This window comes from Dryas octopetala, chromosome 8 (assembly GCF_963921425.1).
Source record: "Dryas octopetala chromosome 8, drDryOcto1.1, whole genome shotgun sequence".
NCBI lineage: Eukaryota > Viridiplantae > Streptophyta > Magnoliopsida > Rosales > Rosaceae > Dryas > Dryas octopetala.
In genome coordinates, this window is record NC_141373.1 from 5,999,530 (window position 1) to 6,020,345 (window position 20,816).

The following is a 20,816-nucleotide window of genomic DNA, read 5'->3' on the forward strand; positions in this document are numbered from 1 at the left end:
GTATATAATATAAACTATTTGATAAATGTTTTATTTTATGTCTTAAAACAATTCAACAAAGGAGTAAGAAACCAAGGTAACACTTGGGATCGAAAAGACCTCATATTTTCATCAAATGTACCCTAAGAAAAGTGTTCTTGAGAACATTTCCCACTCCAGCCTAAACACATTTATATATCACTAAGTATCAGTAATTAGGAGATGTGTGATGATGACTCTTAATCTTTGCTTGACTTGGCTCTTCCCAGGATTGGCCATGTTCATACCCTCTCCATAATCCATAATCCCTTGTTTGTACATTTGACAAACAATGTTTTGTGGTTGCGGGGAACTGCTAGCTACTTAATTTCCACCGTTAATTGCATCACACTCTAGCTTTGCAATCTATTTTGTAGTTTGTATATCAAATTAATGTGTAATTGAATATGTTAATTAGCTAAAAAAAACTTGGTCTAAATCTGAAATTTCTTATACAATTTGTTACACTGAACATGTAGGTACATAATTAAAATATGAACAAAACAAATAATATTTATTTTGAATGGGAGATATCTGGCTTTCCTCATTTCTCGTGTTGATGATGTTGGATTACTCTTATATAGTAAACGCTCATGGAGGCATATATATAGTTATCATCTCAAAATAGCCTCAGCCATGTGGACGGCCGAGATCAATCACAACACGCCTTGCCGTAGGTTGGCGAGGTTTTCGACCTTTGGCTTGGATGCGAGCATGCCGCTAATCGGCTTGGAATAGTCGATTAGAAAAAGATAAAATAAAATGCAAAAAATATAAATTAAATTAAATATGCTAAATTAAATATCTAACTTCTAAAAAATAATTGTGCGATAGGAAAAAGAACGAAAAACCTATCTAGGTTCTTTTCTTGCCTAGATTGCCTAAGACTTTGAAAATGAACAACAAAAATGTAAGTAAAAGGGCAACATGAATTTAAAAGAGAGCTTAATGAAAACTAGCACTAAAATAAATTCAAAGAACAAAAGGTATCCTTGATAAAACCTAAAATACAAAGAAATTGCATAAGCATAAAGAAATACAACTAAAAGGACCTTGAAAGGCTTTGCAAATGAAAATAAAGAGAACTTTGAGAAATAAAAGCTAAGGGGCTGAATTAGGAACAAAAAGGTTGCTGAGAATTTTCATATTGTGTGAGTTTTTGGGGGTTTTTTTTTTTGGAGGAGGGGGAGGGGGGGCGGGATTGTCAACTTCCTTTTATATTGGTCAATTTTTTTTTTGTAGTCAGGTGTGTAGTTGAAAATGATTTGTTTTTTAGAGCAGGTAGATAACTATAAATGAGTTGCTTTAGTGGTGAACAACTGTCCATGAGTTCATAATCAGATAAAAATGATGAGTAACTCTTCAGTTGCAAATATGTCCAGCCAAAGACATCAAAGCATGGACGGATGAGATTGGATCTGCAGGTCCAATATTGTGGTACCAAATGCCTACGGTGGACATGGGCTTTTCTGAGTTTTGTTGCTTCTTTTTCTCTGCTTTTGTTTTGGAGGGAGTTACAATTGCTAACCTAGCACCCTGCTGCAGTGCTGCTTATTAATGATTAATTTATGATCTGATCACTTTTAGTTATGGTTGTAAGTGAATAATTAATTACGAGTTTAATTTGGCAAACATAATTAATACTATAGCTAATTAATAAAGTGGCATAATGGGATTTTTATAAAATCAGTGAATAGTGGATCCTGTTTACACCATTACGCATTTTCCTTGTTCTTTCCTAGCAAATGTACACTACTATTGACCAAAAGCAAATTATACAGCTCCAAGGGTTCTATTAAAAAAATTTAATTCTGATTTATTTATTAATGTAATTAAATATTCTATAAACAGAATTAATAACCAATGTTTGTATGATGAATCATCTGGGCATAACGACAAGTCACACAAGGCTTAACAACATGTCGTTTGGGTCTAGGCCCAAAAGCTAAGCCCCTCCTAGGCATCGACTTCCTAGGCCCAAAGGCTAAGCCCTTCCCGGGCTCCTAGCCCTTGACCTCCTAGGCTCCTGCCTCATAGGCTCCGACCCCCTAAGCTCCGGCCTCATAGGCCTTGACCTCCCAGGCTCCGGCCTCATAGGCTCCGGCCCCCTAGGTCCTGACCTCCTAGGTTCCGGTCTCCCAAGCTCAAGCCTCCTGGGCCCCGACCCGTGTCAACTCACTCGGATCCTCGAGACAGGTGACATGTGGCGCTCTTACAGTGCAAGTCATTACAAGGGACACGTGTCATCACCGGATTGGTTGGCACTCTTCCAAAAGTACTATAAAAGAGGTACTTTATTGTCACAAGGACAATTCAATCAATATTATACTATTCACTCACTCTGCTCACAGATTCTCTGAACACTGACTTAAGCGTCGGAGAAGCTTCGGCCGGTACCACACCAGTGCCCTTCCCGCTCACTTTTGTGTGCTTGTGCAGGGTGCATTGGATATCATTCTCTCTCATTACTCACTAGTCGGACCCAGCTACCCGTTCCTACCCCACTTCGACGTGTCATCCACTCAGTGGTGGGTCACGGGCCCACGTGGTTCGACTCGACATTGACTGCTTTACCATTTTTCAGCATCAACAACCAATGATGTAGGAAATTAGATTTTAAAACAAGTAACTTATACCTATCTATGTCTCATGCATTTACAGTATGATTATTAATTTTTAAAATAGTTTGATAGTTCTCGAATTTTGGATGATATACTAATTAACATTGGACCGGCTAGCAAAAAGCTCTAAAATGCAATCACAAAGGCTCCAGAGAACCAGTTTGTTTGGTACCAATGTACGATAGAAGAAACTATAGATTAATCAATTTGTTAATATCTGGGGTAATTTAGTAAAGTCCAAAACAAAATTTTGAGTTTTATTTTTTTCATTTTTGGTCCACATGTCAGAATTTGATCTGTGACCGTGTCACACAAGAAGTGCATGTGCTACAAGTATTTGAGCTCAAAGAGCGATCCCATATCACTATTCACTCACAGAGAATTTCCTCAATTCCTCAGCTCACTCTTTGAAATCTCAACTATTCACCTTCTGCAACTTTATGCTCTTCGTTGTTGCCTTCAAGCTGGCTCAGCTTCCTTGTCCTTAATGGCTTGAACTTCGAAGCCTGGCTTGCCGGACGCCTGGCTTGGAACTTCTCAAGAGCTTCCAGCTTCTGTGTCTGCACCCGCTCGAGGTGGCGGGCAGCCTTCTGGTTGAGGATAACATGTTGATGGGTCATGACTCTTGCGAAGATAGTTCTTTCCCATGGACCTCTCTTATTGGGGAAGAACTATCTTCGCAAGAGTCATAACACATTTATCCTGAACCACAAGGCTGCCTGCCACCTCGAGCGGTTGGTGCAGACACAGAAGCTGGAAGCTCTTGGGAAGTTCCAAGCCAGGCAAGCCAGGCTTCGAAGACTCTTGGACGAAGTTCAAGCCATTAAAGACAAGGAAGCCGGACAGCTTGAAGGCAACAACGAAGAGCATGAAGTTGCAGAAGGTCACCAAGAAGATCAGGAAGTGGCGGAGCTTGAGGACCTTGAAGCCGGTGATGACCTGGAAAAAGAGGCAGACGAGGAAGAGGCGTAAGATTGAAGAGGCTCAAGTATGGAGCTACCGTACCGAGTTAATTTCTCTGATGAGTTTGCTTTTTTTAATACCCTATCTTTAATAGTTAATTTCCTGTTATTTGAGTTTGTGGATCTCTGTTGCATGTTCATCATCTGATCATCTACTAGACTATAGATGGATGGTTAATAGTTAATTTCCAGTTATCTTGTATTTGGAAATTCCATTTACTTTGTCAGATCTAATATTTGAGACTGATCTTATGGTTCTGGATGGTTTTGTTTGAGTATTGTTTAATTTGTTTGGTTTGCTTGATTATTCCTGGAAATTATTTTGTTTTCATTCTCTTTTGTTCTCTCTTTAAGGGTTTTCCATAAGAATTAGAGGGACTCTTCGGATCTTATTTTCTTTTGGGTATTTTTGCAATCACAGTTGCCAACTTGCCATTAAATTTTGTTTGCTTTTTTGATTTTTTTTTTTTTTGCTTTTGCGGGAAAATGTCAATACCCAAATTGCTTCCTATGACGAAGAGCTTGAGTTGCTACCCAAATTTGAGCACTCTCCATCACCATATCAGGTACGTTAGGAGAAGAAAGATTATGGCAATTTTCTCATCACATGTTGTGGGCTGTGCCTTATCGTAGTAAGGCACGACTAAACTTGTGCTTGACTAAATTTGTGCCTTATCATAAATTCATAATAATTTGACACATCAATTATTACAAAACTATTTTGACATTTATTACAAATTTACAAAACTTACATTATAAAAGAGAATTTCAGTCCAAATATCGAAGGGAAGATGATTTTGGGCCTTGGCACTCCAAAACGAACCTAATGTGTGGAAGTGTATGGTTGAATGGACACAAAAGATCATCCCTATGTTGTGATTATGGGTCCAAAGTTAACTGATTCTGGTTCTGATTTCAAATGCATAATAGGGAAGAAAATAATGTGTCCCACAATATTCCCTCAACTTCTAATTGTTACCAAGAACTTCCTACTCTACCAAATTAGCAATCCATGAATTCCAACACGCAATGTTACTGAAACAAAATTCTACCAACACAAAATAGATTCAATGTGGCCTCCTTGGGTGGAGAATGTGTTGCATCAAATTCATAACCATGCAAAATCAGTTCTATAAAAAAAAAAACATCTCCCAGCATAACAGGGATAAGTTCCTCCAGCGCCATTTTACTTCTGACAGTATGAACATCATCCAAAATCTTGAGGAAATAATGTGATGATTATTTGAAAATGAGTGCATCACGTCCAGGCCCCACACCAATGTAATTGATGGGCACGCCAACAAGTTCTTCTATCCTTTCCACATACTGACGTGCAGCCTTTGGAAGGTCAGAGTAGTTTCTAACACCAGAAATATCAGAATTCCATCCAGGCAATACTTCATATTCCACCTAAACACCGAAAAACAATACCATCAACAAGAGTTTACCAGAATTTCATCTTTTAAGGCATCAAATTATAAGCAGGGTCTCAATTACTAGAAAATTGTAACAATTATCCTACTGAAGATTTAGTATTAGAACAAACAGTATCCCAAAAGAAGGGAGAAGAGAGAACTTGCCTTTAATTGCTCAAGAAGACGAAGATCTGCAGGGAATGATTTGATTGGTGTACCATCAATGTCTTTGTAGGCAACACCCAACTGAATTTCAGGAAGTTCCGACAAAACATCAAGTTTGGTGAGATTGAGAGAAGAAAAGCCATTAATCTGACAGCAGTATTTCAGTGCCACTATATCAAGCCAACCACAACGACGAGGGCGACCAGTGGTTGTACCAAATTCCTGACCAGCAAACCTAAGGAGGTCACCGCCTTGACCCAAGATTTCTGTGGGAAAAGGACCAGAACCAACTCTTGTAGTATACGCTTTCACCTGCAGAGACAAAGTCCAAGTTAGCAACATGACCTGACCATCTCAATTGGGCTCTGTAGTAACTGCAAGAAGACATCCCATAGCTAGTATTACCATTTGGTGTTGTGACTCCCTTGAAGACATTTTAACCAGATACTCCCATACATGAATATTAGTAGTAAAGTGTAAAATATTGACATCAGTCAAATGAAATACAATTCTACAAATACAAGAGTAAACCATCTACTCACCACTCCAACTAGATCACCTAAAACTCTGGGAGCAATGCCAAGACCAGTGCAAATCCCGCCAGCTGAAGGGCTAGAGGAAGTTACAAACGGGTAAGTTCCAAAGTCAATATCCAACATTGTTGCCTGACCTCCTTCGACCAAAATCTTTTTCTTCTGGGAGATGGCTTCATTTACAACAAGCACAGTGTCAGCAATGAAGGGTTCCAATCTCTCAGCAAATCTCTTGTACCTTTCAAATTCTTCTCTGAGCATATTGGGGCCATAGTCAAAACCTCGGAACCTTGATGCAGCATCTGATAAAAGAAGATCTAGCTTCTGAGGAAGAGTGTCCATGTGCCTCAAGTCACTCACTCGAATGCCATTCCGGATAACCTTGTTAGAGTAACAAGGTCCAATGCCTCTCTTGGTAGTGCCAATGAAAGATTTAGCAAGCTCGGATTCTCGAAGCCCATCCACTTCTTGGTGGAAATCAAATAAGAGGTGAGCACGATCAGAGACCAATATCCTTCCCTTGCAGGAGACTCCATTAGATTCAAGGCCATCAATCTCTTTAAAGAGCCCTGGAAGATGCACCACAACTCCATTCCCAATAACACAAAGAGTTTCCTCATTAAGAATACCTGAGGGAACAAGGTGAAGTGCAAATTTCTTTCCCTCTGCATTGTAAATGGTGTGTCCAGCATTAGCTCCACCCTGGAAAGATACAAAAACCCATCAGAACCACAAAATTTGGCCATGGCAGTGCCAGTGAGAGTTTGCCTTTACCTGACAACGAGCAACGATGTCAAACTGTTGAGCCAAGATGTCAACGAGTTTTCCTTTGCCTTCATCCCCCCACTGGCAGCCTAACACACCCGAGACCTGGCTTAGTGACTCAATTCGACCAAGCCCCTGGTTGGGGGATTCAGCCACACTTAGCGATGATGGGGCAGTGACTGAGGGCTTCACCGAGCATACGACGACATTTCTGGGGCGCTGGAGGAGATTGGGCCTGTGGTGATGGGGCCCAAAGGAGCGAGGGTTGGACAGTGGGTTGGAGTCAAGGGCCGTGAAGGACGAGAGGTTGTTCATGGTGAAGCACTGAGAGAGAGAAAATGTTTAATCAAAGAGAGTTAAAACTTAAAAGACAGAAACTTATAACACACAATAGAAACACAAATAATAATTTTAATTACTATTGAAAATTGGGATGAAATTGATATTAGAAAACTAATGTGAGACTATAGTTTGAAATTTGAATACATCCTAACACATACCTACATATAAAATAATTAGTATACTAAAGAGACTACTTCCAAATACCAAATAAATGAAAACCCTTAAACCAATACATTCTCGATACATGTACTGATATGCATAAATTTCCTAACCTCCCAAGTAAGAGACCAAGATAAGATACAGAGTTACAGACCAATTGTTAGCTCATGGTTCACAAAGTGACAATATATTATTCCATGGGTTGGTTATTTGCTGAAGTACATTGTTAAGAATTTCACTATTCTCATCAACAAAAAGGAAGTACAGGCAGAGCTGCTAGGAAGTAACAGAAAGGGCAAAAGAATACCAAATAAAGAGAATAATACACAAATTTAATATATACAACAGAAGTTTATGTAACTATTAGCTAAATCTCCAATGAATCTCCCAATCAACTAAGAAGATAACCACAATATAAAGTGGGACAATGAAACTCTCAATCCAGTAGCTATATGTTCAATGAAACTCTCAAGTCTCAACACAGTTATTAAACCCTAAACACCACCATTGCATATTCACAAGATACTATAAATTAAACCCTAATCTTTCAGCAGAGAAATTGGGAAGCCAACCTAAATAAGAAATAAACATACCTTTTGGCCCTTTTGAGAAATGGGAACCAATCAACAAAGCAAGCCTCCAATTCTGGGTGAGACTGCCGAACTGGAACTGTGGGAGTGTCTGAAAGAAGAAGAAGAAGTGCAGAAACAAAGCAAGAGAAATGGGAGGGAGGGATTAGAACTGAAGAAGTAAACAGGGAAGAACTGAAGAAGAAGAATAAGAAGTAGTGGTGAAGAACCAAAGCACAACAAGGGGAGGCGGGCTGCTAGGTGATGAGTGTGACAGCAGAACTTCACTTTTGCTGAAACTTTGTGGCAGTCCTTTGAAATATTTGGAAAATTATAATTTTTTTTTTTTCTTTTAAAGAAAGAAATCCCAAAATATTTTTATATAAAGAAGAATATTAAGAGAGAAAGAAATTAATTTTAAAATAGTATTTTCAATCTTGCTAAAAAAACTCAGCATTTCGATGAACGAGTTAATTACACTTACACTACCTGAGATTTTAAAATCATTACATATAACACCTTATAGTGAGATGAAAATAAGGAGAAATTATGCAAAAAAGCATGCTAAGGGATTAAATAGCTTAATAAGATTATTTAAGGTGTAAGGTCCAACCTGAATACAAATATTTTCTTTTTTATTTATTTATTTATTTTTTTGTAGGGGATTATATGCAACAGTTTTAAAACCTCAGGGGGTGTATGTGTAATTATTAAAACCTCAGAGGTGTATGTGAAAAGACGATAAACCTCAAGAGGTGTAAGTGTAATTAACTCTCAATGATCATTAAATAGAGCGCACGTCAATCACGAGGGTAAAATTATTTTTTCAAGTTTATCAGTCGCTAATCTCACACGTGCAGTTATAATTGTACTCTTTATATAATCTGCACAAATATTTTATTTAACTAAGTTTTGATTTTTAAATAAGATGAAAATGTAAACACGATGATATGAGAGTAAAATTGAATTACGCGGCAAACAAGAAGGACTATTTGTGGCATTTAAATTTAACTTTAAAAATAATGAAATAGTAAAACTTTTTTTTTTGTCTAAATAAAATAGTAAAATTAAAACAATCAAACTCTTTACATGTTTTCTATTTTTTTCATTAAAAAAAAAAAACAAGAGGTTTTCTGTAATAACTTCTAATGACTAAAATACCCATCTTTGGCAATTGAAATGACAGGTTAGTCCTCACCTCATTGTGACCTAATCAGCCCTAATCTTTTGTCAGAATTCCAGCAGTGTTCTCTCTCTCTCTCTCTCTCTCTCTCTCTCTCATGTCGAAGCCCCCGATCTCGCTCTCTCCTGCTCTGGTCGCGATCGTCTGCTTCTGCTTTTAAAGGTCAGTTATACGCACTTCTTTGTATCTTCAACATATGTGTATCAAATTTGTATGTATTAGGCTGTATTGTTCTGTTTTTTATTTAATTCTCACCTCAGAAAATGCAAGCTGCAGATCTTAGATGCACACCCAAAACATGGTTCTTGTGTTCTAAATTTTCCTCTTTTTTTTTTATTGATTTTTTTTTTTTCAACATTTTGTTTGTGACGGTAACAAAAGTTCACTTCTTTTTAAATGACAACAGAAAAAACTGTCAACTTCCATGTTATTGTAAACCAAAATGACCAACCAACGGTGACCCACTTAGTACAGTTGGTTAGCACGAAGTTCTTAAAATTAATTAGCAACATGTTGTTCGCATAAATTGTTGTCAGTACAAGTTCGTTGCTTATTATATGGTTTTGTAAAACAATTTTTTTTCTTTTTTCTTTTTTAAGGGAGAGAGCATTTGGTTCATGAAATTTCTGAGTTGAAATGTCCTTTTGTAAAGTTGTTGAAATATGGGCACCTTATCCATTGATATTAATAATTTGAATTGTGTTGACTGTTGACTGTTGAGTGCCATATAAAGAGTTTCATAGCAGGAGACATTTTGGCTTTTTAGTTTTTTGTTTCTTTCTTTTCACTTTTGTATGACTTTAAATGCGATCACTTGCTTTCTTTCAGAATTTTTGTGATGAGAATGTTCCTTTGGGAGTTTCTGGTGAGATGCAGCAAAAAGATGGACTTCTTCATAGCTTTTTTCGCCTCTGAGGAAGTAAAATGTTTGGACAGTTGATCATTAAGTTGAAGTGTACTTCTGATTGTTTGGGTTTGCTACATGGAGGACCAAGCGGACCACACGTTTGTTGTTGGTCAAGAGTTCCCTGATGTCAAGGCCTTCAGGAATGCAATTAAGGAAGCTGCAATTGCTCAACATTTTGAGCTTCGTATCATAAAAAGTGACCTTATCCGCTACTTCGCAAAGTGTTCAGCGGATGGTTGTCCATGGCGCATCCGTGCTGTGAAGCTTCCTGATGCCCCAACCTTCACAATAAGAAGCCTTGAAGGGACACACACTTGTGGTAGAAATGCACACAATGGGCACCATCAGGCTTCTGTTGATTGGATTGTCAGTTTTATAGAAGAACGTCTACGGGATAACATTAATTACAAACCAAAGGATATATTGCATGATATTCATAAGCAATATGGGATTACCATACCATATAAGCAAGCTTGGCGTGCAAAGGAACGAGGACTTGCTGCGATTTATGGCTCTTCTGAGGAAGGATATTGCCTTCTTCCTTCATACTGTGAGCAAATAAAGAAGACCAACCCTGGAAGCATTGCAGAGGTGTTTACCACTGGTGCAGATCACCGGTTTCAGCGGTTATTTGTTTCCTTTTATGCATCCATTTATGGTTTTCTGAATGGTTGCTTGCCCATCGTTGGGCTTGGTGCAATCCAGCTCAAGAGCAAATATCTTGGTACCTTACTCTCTGCAACTTCTTTTGATGCTGATGGTGGGTTATTTCCACTTGCATTTGGTGTTGTCGATGTAGAAAATGATGAGAGCTGGATGTGGTTCTTATCAGAGTTGCATAAGGCGCTAGAGATAAACACTGAGAATATGCCAGAGCTCACATTTTTATCTGATGGACTGAAGGGCATTGCAGATGCAGTTAGAAGAAAATTCCCAAATTCTTTACATGCTTTTTGCATGCGCCACTTGAGTGAAAGGATTGGAAAAGAGTTCAAGAACTCAAGGCTCGTTCAACTTCTTTGGAAAGCTGCATATGCCACTACTACTACTGGTTTCAAAGAAAGAATGGCTGAAATAGAGGAGGTTTCTTCGGATGCTGCAAAATGGCTACAACAATTCCATCCTTCCCGCTGGGCATTAGTGTATTTTGAAGGAACACGTTATGGTCACCTCTCATCAAATATTGAGGAGTTCAATAGATGGATTCTTGAAGCTCGTGAGCTGCCCATAATCCAGGTGATTGAGAGGATTCACAGTAAATTGATGGCTGAGTTTGAAGGACGGCGTTTGCAGAGTAGTTCTTGGTTGTCTGTACTTGCCCCATCTGCTGAGAAGCATATTATAGAAGCCATCAACCGTGCATCCACATATCAGGTCCTTCGATCTGATCAAGTAGAATTTGAGGTACTCTCAGTTGGTCGATCAGACATTGTGAATATTGGAACCTATTGTTGTTCCTGCCGTGATTGGCAGCTATATGGGATACCATGTTCCCATGCTGTGGCTGCCCTCATCTCATGTCGAAAAGATGTTTACGCCTTTACAGAGAAATGCTTTACTGTTGCAAGTTATCGTGAGACATATGCTGAAGTGATATACCCTATCCCTGGAAAAGTTGAATGGAGAAAGACAGATGAGGCTGCTATGGATGATGATACTCAAATTGTGCGACCTCCTAAGTTTCGTAGACCGCCAGGACGCCCTGAAAAGAAACGAATTTGTGTAGAGGACCTTAACCGTGAGAAACACACTGTGCATTGTAGTCGGTGTAACCAAACCGGCCATTATAAGACAACCTGCAAAGCAGAGACTATGAATAGTATTGAACAGTTCTAGGTGTCTAATTTTGTATTCTAGAGACCTCAACGCTTACTGTTACTTTAGCGTAGAATAGTTATTCAGGTCCTGTAAAATAGGAATTGTCCATTGGTACTACTAGATGCGCGTGTAATTAGAGGGAACTTTTGGAAATGTTAGATATTTGTTTATTGCTATAGTGAGGTGTTGAAAGGCAGCATATTTCTATCACTTTGCCACTGATTCTCATTTCTCAGGACCTTCTCTCCTGGAACTAAAAGGGGTTCATTCCTTGTTCACTTGGTCCAGGTGGTGATATTCATGCCTGCAACTTGGAGGTTCATTCTTTGTAAAATATTTAAATGAAACAAGTGATTAACTGATGAAATGAACAACCCCAAAATGCCTTTATGGTTTTAAACGTATCATTTGGGCAGTTTTGGCTATGGAATATAATCTAAAGTACAAAATACCCATCTTGGACTGCTCAATCCCAACTGATTTGAAGGATACGAATTGTCTGCCGCTTTATTCATAACTTGTAGCTAACAAAAATAAGTTACAAATCAAGCTTCGATCTTAATACAAAAGCTGCAGCAGTAAAATGTAACATCTGAATAATGCTGATTAAATCAATTTCTGCGATAGAATCCACAAACCAATATGACATGGAACATTGGAACTTGCTGAAGTCTACTAGAACACAACATAAAACATAAGTAGGCAGCAGATACTCTGGTCTACAAGTCAAATACTCTGGTTCATTTGTATAATTGCTTGAATCTTTTACAGGCTTCTAATACATTACTCCGGTGACCAAAGGCACTAACCCTGACAAAACCTTCACCACCAGGTCCGAAACCACTTCCAGGTGTGGTAACCACATGGGTCTTCTCAAGAATCTCACTGAATACATCCCATGAGCTTTGGCCAGGGAAGTGGACCCAAACATATGGTGCATTCTTCCCTCCATACACCTTAAAGCCAAGAGAGTTAAATGTCTCGACTATTATGTCAGTATTTTCTTTGTAGAAATTAATCACCTCACGCATAGCCTACAAGGAGTTGAAATCAAATTAAATGTAAGCAATGCTTGTAACAAGACATGCAGGTGGATCTCAAGTATGAAACTTTAAACTTTACCAACCAATCAAGAGACAGAAGAATGGACCTTAAGACCTTCTGGTGAAAGGCAAGCCAGTCCACCAGCTTGGGAAATATTGGATGCACCGTTGAAGCAAGTACAAACAATGCGATTGAAGTCCTTGGCGACGGGAAAACCATCTGAGAACAGCAACTGCTTTGGAACCACAGTCCACCCCAAACGAACGCCAGTGAATCCGGCATACTTACTAAATGATGATGTCTCAATTGCAACCTGAAATGTCCATAGAAGCATAAATGTTAGAACTTGTATCATCATACAGATAAGAGCTCAAAGGGATTCTTATAAAAGGAGAAATGACAGGCTAATGCAAGCCCAAATGTATAATGCACATAGACTCATGCCAGCCAATCTGGGCCACGTCCGAAAGGTTTTCAAAGTGGAGATGAATTTTGTGTACAAAAACCATGTCAATAGCATTATTATTTAACAAATCTATTATCGTCAATGGGCAAAGATAAAGTTTCAAGATAAGTACGAATCAAGAGCCTCACAAAAACAAACTATTGACTGCAGACTTTACCTCTTTGGCTCCAGGGATTTCAAAGATTGAGCGTGGATTATCTTCTGACATATACATTGCATATGCAGAATCATAGACTATGATTGACCCATTATCCTTAGCAAACTTTACAAGTTGTGTCAGTTGCTCCCTTGTTGCAGCAGAACCAGTAGGATTGTTTGGTGAACAGAAAAATATGATATCAGTTCGAGAAACATTGGGTAAATCAGGGAAAAATCCATTCTCAGGAGTACACCTCATGTACTCAATGTTTCCGAACTTCTCAACAGATTTTTGATACTGTCCAGTCTGGCCCATAATAACACTTGAATCTACATAAGCCTGCATATATGGAAGGAAAATTCTCCCAAATTTTCATTAGGTCTTAACAGTTGGCACACCATTAACTGATCAAGATAGGTCATTTTGCCCAATCTTGTTCATTGATAATTATTTTTTCACAAACTTTTAATCAGAATGTAATCCTGAGCATTTCCAAAGAATCTTTTTGATAGCCAAAAAATCCTACTGAACATAACCTTAGTGTGTGGGTGAGAGAGAGAGAGAGAGAGAAATCAGACAAGACAAGATATAAAGACAACTAAAGAACAAAACCAAAAATTACCGGATAAGATGGATCTTGCACTGCCATTGTAACATTAGACCCAAAAACAACCTGCCAAAGAGTAAAAAAAGAAAGAAAGAAGCAAAGTCAATTGAAGTACAGTTATGGTTATGAATCAATCAAGCCAATTAACATGAAAAAGAAAATCACAATAGATAAAAGCAAGCAAACCTGAAGGCGGGATATGTCGCATTTTGCACCATCAGAAACAAATATGTCATCTTCCTCTATGCCCAGGTTGTCATAAAACGTTGAAGCAATTGCAGCTCTCAGTGGCTGCACATATAAAACATTATGCTTAACACTTCAATATCACAAAAGCTACTCTTAATTATTCTAGAACCTCCGCTCAAACGAACTGGTGACAAATCTAAGGGTACTAGTCAACAACGAGCACTACAATTCTTGTCAAACTGTGATATACACAATACTGAATTTGTAACTATTGGCCTATGGAACTAAGTGGACATAAGGAACACATCCAATCCCATGAATAGAATCAAGGCTCTGTGAGTTGAGAAAAGAGAAATGTGTTGCATTCTATCTGAGACAAAAACTTTCAATGAGTTAACTTAACATAATCTCTTATAGAAAATAAAGCATGGCTATTTGGTACATGTTTTTCCTCCTATATCAAATCAGTTACCCATGCAGTGTACTAAAGGTATGTAAATAAAGTATTAGTTAAAATGAAAAAATTGGAGTAAATTATGCAAATGCTACAATGGGAAACGATTTTATCAAGTTAATAAACCTCAACAATACCTTTAATAAAAACTTAATCTTGTAAATAGCTAATTACATAAAAAGACCAAATACCTTTTCACCTTGTTCAGCTCCATAACCACTGTAACCCTCTAGGGTGGACAAGGCATGTGATCTCTGCCAAATAAAAAACAATAAATATAGTAAGCTTTCACCCTTGTATCCATACACACCATCAACATGAAACAACTGCTTTTGCCTTTTAATATGGTTGCATATAGTTGCTTGAGTTGATTCATGGCCAGCATAGCACAAAACATCCAGGAGAGAGAGAGAGAGAGAGAGAGAGAGAGAGAGAGAGAGAGAGATTTCCATATCAAAAAGGCACATTCTTGTTGGGCAGTAACAGAATAGACTAAATATGAAAGTAAAGAAGTACCTTTGCCATTGCAGAGGTTATAACTTCTGGAATGGGCTCAGTAGTGTCACCAATTCCAAGGCTTATCACTTGTGCATCAGGGTACTTCTGCAAGTGTGCAGCCCTTCTTCTAGCAATCTATAACACCCCCCCCAACAGACACAAAAACAAAAAGAAAAAAAAAATACGAAGAGAAAAGTTAATAAAATGAAATGTAAGATCACAAATCAACTAAAAAACAGCAATTATACATGAATGCAATACAGAAATGGATCAGAAATTCAGAATACTTAAAACACATAAAGAAAACTCAAAAACTTCAAGGTAGAGTCGATAATCCTCCAGTCAAATTAAATGAGAAGTTTTCCTTACTTTTATGCATAACCCATATACATTTTTTGTCTGGAATCATATCAGAGATGTAGATAGCTTAAAATGATAATATTTGAACGAGAAAATTAAAAGGGTGTGCCATCTTGGAGAGACCCAGCTGAGCAACTTAACATTACAGCGAAAGATAGCAAATGAAAGGCATTACATACCTCTGGAAAAAGATAACCGGCTTGAAGTTTGGACATGTTGCCATTGCGAGACACCTGGGTCTTATAAGCTTTACATACAATTAGAAATTTTTTTAATTTGTACAAAAAAAAAATCAAATAAATTCAGCTAAAATTTAATAAGATAAAGTCATAAAACCACAGAGTTCAAACCTGTCTTCTCTGCTTGCGGAGTGGCGACACATGTACAGACGCTAATGGTTTTTGCTGGAAGGGAGACATTCTGAGTTCTGCAACAAACCAGTGATAATGTAAGCTACGAACAAGAGTTGTTTGGTTGCTCAGAAAAAGAGAAAGAAATAGAGAAGAGAGTGGGAAATACCTAGAATTGAAGGTGAAGTAGTTGGTGTGCGCGAAGAACGCAGAGGAAGTCGACGAGATTGAAGCTTGCAATGAAGACATTTTTGGAGGCAACGCGACGGCGCTATAGAGCAGACTCTGTGTGTATTGTTGACAGTGAGAGAGCAAATACGATACGATGCGTTTTAATATGAGTTTCTTTCTGCGACTAGGCAAGGGTATTTTAGTCAGAAAATAATAAAAAATGGTTAATGGCGGCTACTTTTCTAAAGTTGGGATGATGACGTGGGGTATTATTCAAAACGACTCCTCGCTCAGCCCGACTTCGACTCAATCGACGCCTCTCAGAAGAAGCAACGACGGAGACGCAATCGTCGTCGTCGGAAGGAACGCCGTCACCGGTTCCGCCACCGTCCAACGCCGAGTCAGCCACCGTCGCTAAGTCTTCCTTGTTTTTTTTGTAGATATAATTTTTCGTGGACTTGTTTGTTTCTCTGCTGGGTACGTTCTAGGTTTCATCAACACAATTCGAATCCGTTCTAGGTTTTATGAAATTCTGTGATTCTGATTGGTCTCTGTCTGCTTTTGCTTTTTGTTTTTTTCCTTTTAAATTATCGAATTTTATGATATTGGCTCGTCTTGATTATTTGTAATTTTGTTTGGTTTTCTGTGAAATTTTTTAATTCGGATTGATATGTGTATGTTTCAACGAGAATTCTGATGTTGATTTGGGTTTTTTTTTTTTCTGAGGGGGTATGTTGGTAATCAATTACTGTCATGCATTTTTCTTCTTCTTGAGCTACATTGTCAAAATGTTAGCTATCTGATGTGCTTTGGAACATTGTTTTAGAAACAAATTTTAGTCAGTTAGAATTGAATTAAGTTTTATATTGTCCCTTACATTAATGGAAGTGTTTTTGTATCAGGTTGAGGACTTGCAAAAGAAAGTTTGAGAAGCCAATAAAGTACAGTAACTAGAAGGTTTATATACGTTAATTCCATTAAGTTATGCCCTCACTTTACATCATACAGATAACTTGTCAGTATGTGTATTGTCTGTAATAACTGATCCTAATACGTAGATCCAGTCTTCCAGATTAATGGTTTTGTTTGCTATGCTTGTTGATTCTTTAATTGTCCACTGCCAAAACCCAGTTTATGATCCCCAAAATTGCTTGATTTGCCTTTAGTAATTCTGTGTTTGCAGAAGTTCTGAGTTAGCTTCTTTGTTTTTGCTAGTCGTTATGATATAGGAGAAATGTCTGGAGTTCTGAGTTTTTGAAATAGTAAATCCAAAAGATTGTATTTGTTTATTCTTCTTAATATCAACCAATTTAGTGGGCAAGTTTAGGAGTTACCATAAGAATACTACAAACTTATGATGCCTTTCCCTTTGTGTATGTTCCCATGAGTTTACTTTTTGTATTGTTCTTGAACAGTTCACCTCATTTAGAAGCATATGATTATATATAAGAAAACTCTATCGTTGATTGATGTTCATTGTGGTTCCTAAGTTATTTCTTTCATCCATGCTCTGTTTGATCAAGATTCTTTTCCTTAATTTTTTTTCCAGGAAGTTGCTTAACAGGATTAGATGGATCTTGAGACAGAGAACAGGATAGCTGCGATTCTTATGAAAGAAGCAGCACAGCTGCGGCGCCAAGCTGAGAGGGAAGGTGTGCATGCTTATCTTCAACAACCTAAAGCAAGGTTTCGGCCAAATTCACGGTTCCTCAGTGCTACTGTTCTTGGCGTGCAACAAGGTCAGTTTCTATGCGCTTTATTAGTACTTGCGTTATCTCTGTGATATGACCTCATAATTCTTTATTGGAGAAAAAATTATCATAATAAGTGTAAATGTTTCTTTTAAGAAAACGCAGTGTCATTCTAAAGGTGTCTTCTGGCCTTTTCTACTGATGGAATGATTTACATGTCCAATATATAAGGCACACCATATCAGTGCTTCAAAGTTGGAACACGCACTGTTGCCTTTCCTAAATTGTATCAAATGGAAATTAACCCTGTTTATGTAACTAGAGATCTATGATGAGCTCATTACGTTTTCATTAGCATATATGAGGTTCTATTTCCTTTACATTAAAGTACAAGTGTACAAGCAAAATTGTTGTACAGGATCCTATATATTATTTATTTGGTGAAAGTTGTGTTATTGCTCGAGTTTAATTTTCTTTTGTTTTCTTCAGCAAATCGAGCGGTGGAAGTGAATGAAATGTGGCGACTCCGGCAGAAAGAGCTAGAATTGGATGATAGGCTTAAAGGCAAGATGAAGGATGGGAGCAGAAATGACAGGAGTCACGGAGACGGTTACTCTCCCAGAAACAGTAGTAAGAGGCATGCTGTCACAGATGACAATGCTAGTCCTACTTGCTCCTCAAAAAGAGTATTTGAGACTTGCCATTCAAGGGAAGAGAAAGGTTTAAGAGATGAAGAACTTGAAGAATTTTTACATTCAAGGTATTAAGTCCTTAGTTTCCCTTAGTTTCGTGATTGTCGGTATTTGTTCGTGTGCGAATCTGTGCTGTTGGAGTCTAACAAAGTGCATGATGGGAAAGAATATATGACTAGTTGACATGGATCTCTTGTTATGGCAGGGTAAAGCGTGGCAGAGGTGCTGTTGGATCAAGGATGGATGAAACAGGTCCTTATCTTCCTCGTTGTCCAGACTCCAAGGAAGAGCTGCTAGCAAACCCCAGTGTACAAGAACGTCGTGTTTATGGACCAGAGAAGCCTTCACATAAATTATGTGATTCTTCTGAAGAAGAGCTAGACCATAACAGGAAGAAATCCAAAAAGGTCGAGTCTGGGAGCTCGAAGAAGCAGCACTCAAAGAAGCACAAATCCAAGGATAAATCTAAAGAGAAGAAGAAGAGGAGAAAGGAAGAGAGAAGAAGTAGATACCACAGCTAATAGGTGCAAACATGTAGATGGGATTAACTTAACATGTGTCACTCATGACATGCGTATTGTCTAAATTTGGGCATGAAAATCATGTTCTTAGTGATGATAACTTCGATGTTGGCTGGGTAACATCTACTCACTGGTCTCACCAAGACCCAACTGTTGCCCTAAATAATAGAACGTTTTTTTATTTACTATTTTAAAACAATTTATTCTCAAGTCCTTTTTTTTTTTTAAATTCTCAAGTTTTTTAAATTATAGTGCACTAGAAACATCATGGTTATACAATGAGTGTGCAATGTGATAGATCACAGTAAGAGAAGATAAAGTGAGTAGGACTGGGTTGGTTTGACCGAAAAACTGAGACCGTACCCGAAACCGCTTCAACCGATGCCGAAAATAACCGTACCGGAGAGAAACCGTACCGAGATCTCGGTTTGTCAACCGAACCGGTATGTTCGGTTCCGGTTCCGGTTTTCAGATCTTAAAACCGATGGTTTACCGAACCGAACCGAGTATATATAACTTTTAATTTAAATATTATATTTTTATACATTTCTATACCCTAAAATACCTTTCTATAATACATTTATATAAATTTCTATAATTTATATAAAAAATATATAAATTTATAAACCCTAAACCCTTTCTATACCCTAAACCCCATAATTAATAATTTATATGTTTTTTAATTTATATAATACATTTCTATATAAAAACTAATTACAAATACCCTAAACTAATATTATACCATATTCTAAACAATTTATATCATATAACTATAAACTAAATACTAAACTCTATATCCTATTCCTATATCTCATACCCTAAACCCTATTGTGTATTTTAAAATTTTTAAATCATATACATTATAAGGCTTATTATATCCTATACCTATATACCATATACTCTAAGACTATAATTGATAATAATTCAATAATTTATAATTGGTATATAACTAATAACTATAGTCTATTAAAATGTTTAGTATGGTATAATATGATAATAGTCTTTAACTTATAACTATAGTCTATATAAATGTTTAGGGTTTAGAAATGCATTATATAAAATGTTTTATATAAATTATAAAACATATGTAATACAAAGTAAGAACTCTAAACCCCAAAGTCCAAACCCTAAACCCCACCCAAACCCTAAAGTCCAAACCCCAAAATACCCTATTGTCTAAATTTTTAATGAATTTTTAAAACATTTTATTTTTAGTTTTTAATTATCCCTTCTCTCTCCTGCCAATACTCCCCCTTTCTCTCTCATTTCTCACTTTCCCTTTCTCTCTCCCCGACGTCACGCCGTGCCTTTGACCAGTGATGCACTGTCGTCCGACGGCTAATGGAGGCGAGACCACCTCCGAAATGCTCGCCTCTCCCTCCTCTCTTTGCCCATGTGTTTTGATTTTCCAGAAAGGCAAGAATCATGGCAACCTGAGCTGAGGCAGAGCCGAGCCCTTTGCCGGCGATCTCTGTGCTCCGACGGCTTCGCGACTTCCCACCACCCAGAACTCATTCCTCTCATCGAGCCGGTCATTTTGGTACCTTTCCCTCACGCCGACGACTCCCCAAGGCGACGAATCAAAGCCACCCAGTTCGACCTCCGATGGCATCTCTCTGTTCCCTTGCTCCTCTCTCTCTCTCTCTCTCTCTCTCTCTCTCTCTCTCTCTTAACTCAAGCCGGTCAATGCCCATACCGAGCCGAGCCGACCCGAAATGCTGGTCCGACCGAGTGCCGGTTTACCGGCATTTCGGTTCCGGTCTCGGTAACCAAAAGGGGCATCCGAGGGGGGTCCGGTCAGTTGCCGGTTTGGGGTTCTCGGTTCGGTAACCGGACCGAACCCACCCCTAAAAGTGAGGTATGTGAGAAGTGGATTGATTAGAAATGGGTATATGCATTTACCATGGTATCTTTAAATTTCAATTCAATTATTTTAACTGCAACAAAAATTCTATTATTTTAACTTACATTAACAATGTTTTAATTTTTAAAATTACAAGGAAAAAATATTAACCGTGGCTAATCAGTCTAGTCAGGCCCACCATAACCACCATAACCACTCCAGGTCATGGCCGCAACACGCCATGGTCAGGTTTGGTCATGACTCATGAATCATGATGCAGAATAGTACAACATTTTTTTTTTGCCACTAGTACAACATTGTTCAAAGTAGTTAA

General features: G+C 38.0%; 4 protein-coding genes across 8 annotated transcripts; 2 read left to right on the forward strand and 2 right to left on the reverse strand.

Moving 5' to 3' along the window:
- Positions 1–4,647: 4,647 nt before the first annotated feature.
- ADSS (adenylosuccinate synthase) lies at positions 4,648–7,851 on the reverse strand. Its single transcript, XM_086253751.1, has 5 exons — positions 7,574–7,851; positions 6,489–6,803; positions 5,724–6,416; positions 5,182–5,493; positions 4,648–5,011 (listed from the first exon to the last, which is right to left on the reverse strand). Exons 2-5 carry the CDS (start codon positions 6,792–6,794, stop codon positions 4,841–4,843), a joined length of 1,482 nt encoding a protein of 493 aa, XP_086109877.1. The 5' UTR covers positions 6,795–6,803; positions 7,574–7,851; the 3' UTR covers positions 4,648–4,840.
- A 946-nt stretch (positions 7,852–8,797) lies between these two features.
- LOC147276492 (uncharacterized) lies at positions 8,798–11,633 on the forward strand. Its single transcript, XM_086254201.1, has 2 exons — positions 8,798–8,894; positions 9,561–11,633. The coding sequence occupies exon 2, from the start codon at positions 9,715–9,717 to the stop codon at positions 11,473–11,475; it is 1,761 nt and encodes a 586-aa protein (XP_086110327.1). The 5' UTR covers positions 8,798–8,894; positions 9,561–9,714; the 3' UTR covers positions 11,476–11,633.
- A 304-nt stretch (positions 11,634–11,937) lies between these two features.
- On the reverse strand, positions 11,938–15,891 carry AGD2 (Pyridoxal phosphate (PLP)-dependent transferases superfamily protein). The gene is made up of 10 exons (XM_086253770.1): positions 15,734–15,891; positions 15,565–15,641; positions 15,394–15,461; positions 14,873–14,989; positions 14,548–14,610; positions 13,900–14,004; positions 13,729–13,779; positions 13,125–13,445; positions 12,608–12,814; positions 11,938–12,491 (listed from the first exon to the last, which is right to left on the reverse strand). Exons 1-10 carry the CDS (start codon positions 15,811–15,813, stop codon positions 12,198–12,200), a joined length of 1,383 nt encoding a protein of 460 aa, XP_086109896.1. The 5' UTR covers positions 15,814–15,891; the 3' UTR covers positions 11,938–12,197.
- Positions 15,892–15,990: 99 nt separating this feature from the next.
- On the forward strand, positions 15,991–18,840 carry LOC147276494 (G patch domain protein). 5 transcript variants are annotated; one of them, XM_086253772.1, is made up of 5 exons: positions 15,991–16,135; positions 16,638–16,692; positions 17,285–17,474; positions 17,916–18,186; positions 18,324–18,840. In XM_086253772.1, exons 3-5 carry the CDS (start codon positions 17,306–17,308, stop codon positions 18,637–18,639), a joined length of 756 nt encoding a protein of 251 aa, XP_086109898.1. In that variant the 5' UTR covers positions 15,991–16,135; positions 16,638–16,692; positions 17,285–17,305; the 3' UTR covers positions 18,640–18,840. The 5 variants fall into 5 exon arrangements, with proteins under 5 accessions (XP_086109898.1, XP_086109901.1, XP_086109899.1 ...); XM_086253775.1 differs by having other exon boundaries at positions 16,638–16,676; XM_086253773.1 differs by having other exon boundaries at positions 16,026–16,212; positions 16,638–16,676.
- The last annotated feature ends 1,976 nt before the right edge of the window (positions 18,841–20,816 follow it).